The sequence below is a fragment of the Gigantopelta aegis genome, unplaced genomic scaffold, assembly GCF_016097555.1.
Source record: "Gigantopelta aegis isolate Gae_Host unplaced genomic scaffold, Gae_host_genome ctg7846_pilon_pilon, whole genome shotgun sequence".
Classification (NCBI taxonomy): Eukaryota; Metazoa; Mollusca; class Gastropoda; order Neomphalida; family Peltospiridae; genus Gigantopelta; species Gigantopelta aegis.
This window is the reverse complement of record NW_024536127.1, coordinates 1-9,845: the sequence shown is the minus strand read 5'-3', so window position 1 is coordinate 9,845 and position 9,845 is coordinate 1. Positions and strand designations below refer to the sequence as shown.

General features: G+C 38.1%; 2 protein-coding genes across 3 annotated transcripts; both read right to left on the bottom strand.

Annotated features, from left to right (window-relative positions):
- Positions 1-973: 973 nt before the first annotated feature.
- LOC121366949 (uncharacterized protein K02A2.6-like) lies at positions 974-2,209 on the bottom strand. The gene has a single exon (XM_041491175.1). It carries the CDS (start codon positions 2,207-2,209, stop codon positions 974-976), a length of 1,236 nt encoding a protein of 411 aa, XP_041347109.1.
- A 3,411-nt stretch (positions 2,210-5,620) lies between these two features.
- LOC121366948 (thymidine phosphorylase-like) lies at positions 5,621-9,187 on the bottom strand. Of its 2 annotated transcripts, none has more exons than XM_041491173.1 (3): positions 8,925-9,187; positions 8,224-8,342; positions 5,621-5,941 (listed from the first exon to the last, which is right to left on the bottom strand). In XM_041491173.1, the coding sequence occupies exons 1-3, from the start codon at positions 9,145-9,147 to the stop codon at positions 5,759-5,761; spliced, it is 525 nt and encodes a 174-aa protein (XP_041347107.1). In that variant the 5' UTR covers positions 9,148-9,187; the 3' UTR covers positions 5,621-5,758. The 2 variants fall into 2 exon arrangements, with proteins under 2 accessions (XP_041347107.1, XP_041347108.1); XM_041491174.1 differs by having other exon boundaries at positions 5,795-5,892.
- Positions 9,188-9,845: the final 658 nt, after the last annotated feature.

The following is a 9,845-nucleotide window of genomic DNA, read 5'->3' as shown; positions in this document are numbered from 1 at the left end:
TTCATGATGACATTAGAGTAGATCTTTTAAAAAAGGCAGTAGTTGTTGTGGTAAATTTTTATAACATTTTAGATAAAGAAAAAATGTCATTACTTTTAAGGCAACCGGATATTGTAAATTGTTCAGCCAAAAGTTGCCATCTTATTTTATTACGTCGTCAAAGATTTTATTTTCATACATATAGACATATACATATCTAGAGTTTTTATAAAAAGCTTTACTTCTTGTAATTACAATATTTTATAAATATTTCTGATAGTCATTTAATAGTTTTAAAGTCGCTCATAACTCCAAAAGGAGTGGCTTGTGTACTTTTATTGCTGTATTATTACTACTGTTGAACTCTTGTTTTTATTTTAGTCTGTACACGTGGGACGTAAATAAAAAAAGTGTCTGTCTGTACGTCTGCTATTTGTAACAACATTTAAGAGATGTTGTTGAAAATACAAACACAAACAAATCTCAAAGAGCCAAGTTTTTTATGTGAACGAGATCTCGCGAGAGTTTTACAAAGGGTTATGCATTACCGTTAAGTGCATGATAAACCGATAGTGTTACATCCTTCCCTCTATGAGAAGCTAAAGGTTCAGTTCTTAAAGTTGTTCAGAATAATAATAATGTGACAACTTGTTAATAGCTTTAAGAAAGATTAAATCAGAAACTCTAAAATACAAATTAAAATTAATACTACCACAAACTGTCAGTTATGAAATTACAGTTCATGAATATCAACTCGTATAGGTGACTGTTCATACTGAGAAATTCTTCACAAATGTTCTGCTTAACCGTTCATGAATATACTAGGTAAACCATTCATGAGAAAGCAGCATAAACACGAAAAACAGTAAAGTTTTTCAGTTAACAAATAGATCAATAATTGATTTTTAAAATATTTAAAACAGGTTAACTTTTCCAACAGAATGCAGCAATAATGAAATAGCTTTGAAGAATTTCCTTAATATAAATGAACAAGTTATTTAACATAGTCCTTCCATCTAGTAGGCTGTTTGATGGTACGACCAAATCTGGATGTGCTGGGTCCAGACATACTCAGGGTTTCTCTTGCAGGGATTTCACAAGTTGATTCATGGTGACATGGCTTCTCGACACGGTAATTTGGTTCAAGTGTTTCAAACGGAAAGTTAGTCAAGACATTGTCTAGTGCAGGTTCATGCGTCTTTTTCAAATGTACTCTGTTACGTAGATAAAAAGTTTCACCAGATCGAAGTTCATATGATCTTTCATCCAATCTACGAGTAACTTCAGCTTTTTTCCAGAACTTTTCACCTGTTCTGAAAGGTTTCATTCTTACAGTATCGCCTTTTTTAAGTACAGGCAAATCATGTGCTGATTTGTTATAGTAGTTAGCTTGTCGCTTTTGGTTTGACCTCAGTTGTTCAGTTTCACGTTCATTCTGTATGTTTCCTGGTTTGAGAAGATTTCTTGAAGTTGGCAGTATTGTTTTTGTTCTTCTTCCTAAAAGTCTTTGAGCAGGACTGCTGTCAACACCTTGGGTAGGGGCGTTTCTAATGTTCAGTAGTGCGAGATATTGGTCTTCATGTGACTTTGATGTTTTCCGCAGCATTCTTTTGGCAGATTTAACAGCTGATTCAACTTTACCATTTGCTTTGCTGTTATATGGTGAGGTGGGTGTGTGAGTGATTCCCCATTTCTTCGTGAATTTGTGAAATTCGTCCGATGAGAATTGTGGACCATTGTCACTTACTATATAATCTGGAATGCCATATCTTGCAAAGTGAGCTTTCAATTTTGTAATGACAGTTTTAGCTTTTGTGTCATACAAACGATCAATTTCCCAAAAGTTCGACTTGTAGCAGACAGTTATCAGGTAGTCTTTACCATGATAGGAAAGTAAATCAGTTCCAATTTTTTCCCATGCTCTTTCAGGAATGTCATAACTCATGAGAGTTTCATTCGGTTGAGATTGTTCGAAGTCGTGACAGGTTTCACAAGTGCCAATCCACTCTTTAATCTCTTGGCTCATGCCTGGCCAATATACATATTCTCGTGCTCTTCTGAGACAACCTTCTATGCCATAGTGTCCAACATGAATGTCTTTCTTGATTTCAGATCTCATAATTTTAGGAATTACGAGTCTTTCACCCCTAAATATTAGTCCATCAGTTACTCCAAGTTCATCGCGAACATTGAAGAAAGGAGTGATCAAAGGTATTGTCAGGCCAACCATTTTGAATGGTATTTGATAAGAGCTGTAGTGTTGAATCTTCATTTGTCTTCTTTCGAATTTCATCAATTCTTTCTTCTGGCATAGTGAGGTAAGTAACAGCATTTACTGTTTCAAACTCTTCTTGACCTACTTTTTCAGGTAGATGTGCTCTGCTCAGAGTGTCAGCTATGTACATCTGTTTTCCTTCAAGGTACTTTACTTCAATATCATACGCAAGTGCACGTAAAAGCATACCTTGTAGACGTTTCGGTGCTCTATCGATTGGCTTTTTAGAGATACTTTCAAGTGGTTTATGGTCAGTGAATACAGTGATTGGACGGCCATATGTGAATTGATGCCACTTTTTAAGTGCAAAGATGATTGCCAAACATTTCCTTTTCAATTGTGGCATATCTTGTTTCAGCATCAGTAAGGGCTCTACTAGCATAAGCTAATGGTTTCGAGTCTTGGAGAAGTACAGCACCTAAACCTTTACTGCTAGCATCACACTGGATTACCAAATGTTTCTTGTCATCGAAATAAGCAAGTACAGGAGCTTCTGTTAAAAGTGTTTTCAGTTTGCTGAAAGCTTTGTCTTGTATGCTAGTCCATGACCATTCAACATCTTGGTGAGAGAGCATGCTAATAGGTTGCATCACATCCGACAAGTTAGGAAGAAACTTAGACAGGTAGTTCACCATACCTCTAAGCCTTTCAACGCCTTCCTTATCAGTGGGTGGTTCCATCTTCACAAGAGCTTCAATTTTAGCAGGATCAGGTTTGAGACCACGATTACTCACAATGTGTCCCATGAAAGATATTTCGTCTACTCCAAAATGACACTTTTCAGCATTGAGAGATATACCAATGTTACGACAGTGTTCCAAAAGTGTTCTTACACGAGAATCGTGTTCATCATCAGTGTGACCCCAGACGATTATGTCATCTATGACACATCGAACACCTTCCAAACCTTCCAAGGCTTGATGGAGTCTTTTCTGGAAGATTTCACTGCTCACATTTAACCCAAATGGTAAACGACGCCAACGATATCTTCCAAAAGGAGTAGCAAAGGTAGTAAGAAGACTTGATTCTTCGTCAAGTTCACAATGAAGGTATCCATTCTTCAGATCACATGTAGAGAACTTAGTAGCTTGTGATATTTCAGGTAAAATATCATCGAGTACTGGGAGCATATAATGTTCTCGTTTCAGAGCTTCATTCAGAGGTCTTGGATCTATACAGATTCTTATGTCTCCAGATTTGCGCTTTGCAATAGACATTTGACTAACCCAATCTGTAGGTTTGTCAACAGGAGTAATAACTTCAGTACAGACAAGTTCATCAAGCTTAGTTTTGAGATCAGCTTTAAGAGATTCAGGTATAGTACGAGCAGGTCGGATTACAGGATCCATATCAGGATTTACAGTTAGATGAACTTTCTTGCCAGGAAGATTCCCAAGTTTACCAGAGAACACTTCAGGGAATTCTTGCACAAACACATTAGTAGGCAGAACAGTGCTTACTTGTTCAAAGTTGTGATAGTTAATAGTTATCAGACCCATTTTCTCAGCAGCTCTACGACTCAGTAGTGGAGTAAGATTTTCTTCAACGATCACAAAATTGACCATGTACTTTCTTTTTGTGACAGGATTTATGGTTTTCACTTTACATCTTCCAAGTGCCTGAAAGCTAGAGTTGTTCCACATTTTGAGATTCACAGTTTCAGTGCGTATCTTTAGATTACCAATGTACTGTTTTGGCAGGATACACACAGTTGCACCACAGTCTATTTGTAGTTTCACACATTTTTTGTTGATTTCCATTTCACAGAAAATAGGATGGTTGTCGGACTGGACAGCATTTACATCAGCAGTAGTAACAGAACTAATATGTTCGAAAGAATTTACTGATGAGTCAGAAGTGTAACCATCATGTACAGCATGTACTCTACGAGTGCGAAAACATTTCCTTGAGTTCCTGAAATGATTTCTTTCACCACAGGCATTGCATGTGTGACCATACGCAGGACAGGCTTCCTTTTTCATTACATGAAATTTGGAACAGAATAGACATCGCTTGTTCTGTGCTGAACTAGTACCTCTGGTTTCATTTACAGTAGTAGACCTGCTAGTATGATGTAGGGTAGATGGTTTGTACTTTTCACCACAGTGAACTTTAGTTTTCTGCAGCTTCACTTTATGGATTTCCTCACATTTCATAGCCTTTATCTGTAGAGATGCAGATTCCATAGCTCTGCAAATATCAATTGCAGCATTCAGAGTAAGATTGTGAGATGATATCAGACGTTCCCGAATTTTCTCATCCAGAACACCAAGCAACAGGCGATCCATAATCAGTTTGTCTTTCATACAATCACAAAAACCACAAGTTTTTGACATATTTCTCAGTACAGATATGTACTGTTCAATAGATTCACCAGAATCTTGATTTCGGCGATTGAACTGAAATCTCTCAAAGAATTCTTGTGTTTGTCCTAAGAAATGACAATCAAATTTAGAAATAATGTCAGCACTGTTACTTCTATCTTCACCATCAGCAAATTTCATTCCATTGTAGATTCTTACAGCATCTACACCTATGCAGTGTAGCAAAAGGGCACATTTATATTCTTCAGTTTCAGAATCAAGACCAGTGATGATTAAGTAATTTTGCCATATCTGCTTCCACATTTTCCAATTATCAGCAACATTAGATTCAATGTCCAGAGAATCTGGTGGTTTGACATGAGGTCTATTAGCAACGGGTTGTAGAGGCATTTTGATTATTGCTTAAATGTACAAATTGCTTGTCAGTGCTATAATAGCTTAGTAGTCACAGTATAGTTTCAACACGGAATAGTATACACAGTTCGGCGAATATGGTGCTCCGAGATACACAGTAGAATGTATTTACAGAATATGAGTAAACAGTTCGGCAATTCAGTTAATTTCCCACGCTTACGACGAACAGACACCAAGGAACATACCACAGTTCGGCAATTCAGAGCTATTTTCACTAATACAGTAGAAGTTTAATAAAGTCGTATTTCAAACAGAAATCAATTCCAGTAAACCATAATTACTTAGTAAAACATTACTACGTTCTTTCAACGAAAGAATAGAGTGGCTACAAAGCGATTCTGTGCAACACGCACATTACCGGTTCCGTTGCAACTGCGAACGGCGTTAGCAGACAACTTCATTTTAGCAGACGGTTTTACGTGTCCTACTTAGCAACAACAAAGTGAATTGCTACATACATGTGTTTGCGAGAGTTCCAGAGATGCTCAGACAGTCGTCTGCATACATCTTTTCCGCGCTGCCACCATGTAACAACATTTAAGAGATGTTGTTGAAAATACAAACACAAACAAATCTCAAAGAGCCAAGTTTTTTATGTGAACGAGATCTCGCGAGAGTTTTACAAAGGGTTATGCATTACCGTGAAGTGCATGATAAACCGATAGTGTTACACTGTTGTCTGATACTTTTTATTCCCCCCTCCCATTTTATTTAAGACTACCTGGACTTCAGTCCCATTTTAATATATTTATTAAACGGACATACACTACTGACTAAAGCACACACCTAACTGGGCTACGAGTGCTGTCAGATCTTCCGGTCCTTGGTTTTGAAGAGTACGTATAGATTCCGTCACCTCCAGGGCATTGCCAACCATCTTTCCAAGTGGCGAGTTCATATCTGTGAGTAGAGCTGAAGTCTTTATCCCCAAACCTTTACTGGTGTCCACCTGCCAAACACAGGGCACATTCGTGGGGAATCATTTTAAACTGGATATATATATATATCTATATCTATCTATCTATCTATCTATATATATATCTTTTATTTTTTTTTTAACTGTGTATTATTATTACAACGTTATATTTATTGTATTTATGTTTATAAACTTAGTTACGGGGCAGAACGTAGCCATGTGGTAAAGCGCGGTCGATCTAGGATCGAGCCTCGTCGGTGGACCCATTGGACTATTTTTGTTTGAGCCAGCACACCACGACTGACATTTCAAAGGCTGTGGTATGTGTTGTTCTGTCTGTAGGAAAGTGCATATAAAAGATCCCCTGCTACTAATGTCAAAATTACGAAATATTTGATATCCAATAGCCGATGATTAATAAATCAATGTGCTCCGTATCATTGAATAAAAATGTATTTTTTTGCTTGAAATGGTGAGGGTTTTTTTCACATCTAGCCATCATATGAAATTTATTTCTTAATGAAGACTCGGCTATTGAAGGTCAAACATTTGGCAATTCTGACTCATTACATATACTGTTTAAAGGTTGTGATATGTGCTTACCTGTCTATCGGAAGTGCATATAAAGAAAAATGTAGCGGCTTTCCTCTGATGACTACGAGTCATAATTGCCAAATGTTTGACATCCAATAACTGATGATTAATTAGTCAATGTGCTCTAGTGGTGTCGTTAAACAAAACAAACAAACAAACATTACATATAATCTTTAGACGTAACCCGCTACATTTTTCTATTAGCAGCAAGCGATCTTTTATTTACATTTCCCCCACAGATAGGACAGAACATATCACGGTCTTTGATATACCAGTCGTGGGGCACTAGTTGAGATGGAAAACCCCCAACCCAAAATAGACAATATGTCCACCTTTGAGTAGAGGTTGGTAATGAGTTTCGATCCCCGAACCCACCGACCCACCCCCTGCACACGCGCCTGAGCCGAACTTCCTGCGACGTTCCCGGAGAGTGGCAGGCTTCTTACAGATGGTACAATTACACAGCTACACGTAGATTCATTTATCAATAACCTTTTCACTAAACCAGATGGTACCGTAAGGCATTATGATGTGACCTCGTAAACGTGAGGTGTACGTAAGACTGTTATCAAGTTCGGTATAATTATGAATATAATAATAATGCATTTTCATTTCATGTCAGTGATTCATAACCACACACACACACACACACACACACACGAACGCACGCTTACACGAAAGCATACACACGCACACGCACACATACACACGCGCACGAACACACTTACGTACATACATACGTACCTATGTACTGTGTATTATCTCGCTTGGTCAGATGAGTGTTTCTGGGAGAACATCGATTATACACACAAGTAATGTTACTTTGATATACTGTAAATGTCATTTTTAAAGTAGTTTCTTTTATTTAACGACGCCACTAGAGCACATTGATTTTTTTTATCTTATCATCGGCTATTGGACGTCAAACATATGTTCATTCTGAGACTGGTTTTTTTTAGAGGAAACCCGCTGTTGCCACATAGGCTACCTTTTTACGACAGGCAGCAAGGGATCTTTTATTTGCGCTTCCCACAGGCAGGATAGCACAAACCATGGCCTTTGTTGAACCAGTTATGAATCAATGGTCAGTGCAAGTGGTTTACACCTACCCATTGAGCCTTGCGAAGCAATCACTCAAGGTTTGGAGTCAGTATCTGGATTAAAAAACCCATGCCTCGACTGGGATCCGAAACCAGTACCTACCAGCCTGTATACCGATGGCCTAACCAAAGAAAGAAATGTTTTATTTAACGACGCACTCAACACATTTTATTTACGGTTATATGGCATCAGACATATGGTTAATGACCACACAGATTTTGAGAGGAAACCCGCTGTCGCCACTACATGGGCTACTCTTTCCGATTAGCAGCAAGGGATCTTTTATTTGTGCTTCCCACAGGCAGGATAGCACAAACCATGGCCTTTGTTGAACCAGTTATGGATCACTGGTCGGTGCAAGTGGTTTACACCTACCCATTGAACCTTGCGGAGCACTCACTCAGGGTTTGGAGTCGATATCTGGATTAAAAATCCCATGCCTCGACTGGGATCCGAACCAAGTACCTACCAGCCTGTAGACCCAATGGCCTAACCACTACGCCACCGAGACCGGTCTGGCCTAACCACGACGCCACCGAGACCGGTCCATTTTTAAAGATGCATCCCCTCCCTAGATGCTTATAAAACTCTGTATGGTATGGTACTTCTGTCATACTTACCATGAGCTGTGCAACTGTCCTTGCTTCGTTTTCGTCCTTTCGGAATGCACCGAGACCAAATTTGACGTCCAGTACCAAAGCATCTAGCTTCTCTGCAGCCTTTTTCGAGATTATTGAAGCTAGATTTAAAAATAAAATGCAATTTTCCTTAAAAATAATGTACTGTTATAAAATATAAAGGTTATCATAATTTCAGTACTTTAAAAGACATGGAATACTGGATTAAGACACTATTTTAGATATTCAAACCATCTTACCACTGTCTTTGAATATAACTGGACTAATATCTTAAATTTAATGGTTAGCCCCACATTTGAAAGAGTACTAAATTCAGTAATAAGTGAATCGACTTTGTAGGTGTAAAAAAAACCCCAACAAAACCCCAATACGAAAATAATAGTTGTTTTATTAATAAAAAAAACATAATAGAATAAAATTAATTTATAGCATCATTATGATGATCATAATTATGGAGGTGACAAAGATGGTGATGATGCTATTGATGCAGATGAATCTTCACAAGCCAATGAACCATTCCAAATTTCTAAACTAGTATGCAGTATGCTATACGGAATGGTACCTTGGCTTGCAGAGATGATGCAGATGGTGATATAGATGATGATGGTAGTGATAGTGGTAATAGTAATGATGATGGCGAGATGACGATGACGACAACGATGATGATACCAATAATACCTCACCAGTAATGAGTCCGATTTGATTGACTGTCGCCGTAACGTCACGTATGGAGTAGATAACTTTATCCGCGGGACACAAATTTTGTGTCTGTCCCACAATGCAACATCCTACCGTGCCAAGGATTTCCAACATCTTCCCCGTTGTCACTGACACTTGGAATCCTGGGATAGATTCCAGTTTGTCCAGGGTCCCTCCAGTGTGTTCCAGACCCCGCCCTGAGATCATTGGTACCTATGTTACAAAGAACATCATATCGCTGTACACAAATATTTTTTAAGACAATGATTCAGCCAATATGTTAAAGGGGACACACCCTAGTTACGTTTATTTGTTAACCATTACGGCGTTGTTTTTCGCTATTGAACCCCATTTTTCACAAATAAAATTGCACTTTACTTACATTTTATTATTTAGAATACACATTTCCATTCACCTGAAGTGCTTTTTGGTAATCCTAATGTTTGTAAAACCACGAAATGCATTTTTTGCATTTTTTCACAAGACGTGTTGTCGAGAAAAGAACGTTAAGCAAGCGAGGTCCAATCTATTTTTAGAGGGGATATTTCCATTTCAATGTCACAGACGTTGGTATATCACGTGACCGTTATCATTTTGGTTCGGTTTGTTTTCTCGTGCACGGTTCGCGCAATCAAAATCCGATTTGTTGTTGTTCATTTGTGAGATTTTTCTTCACAGTTCGTGAACATTTTCAGTAACAATAAAGTTCAGACAAGTAAGTGTCTCAATACAAAACGTTACAAACCCTTAAAACCAATAATTTTGCTAAGTCTTACGATATCTGGAGAGGGGATACAACCAGGACAGAACAGTTGGAACATGTCCAGGAGAGGTGAAACGAACGCACCCCAAGTCTGTGAAATCTACCGGTGACAGCAGAATACTAACTTTCAAAATTATTTCAA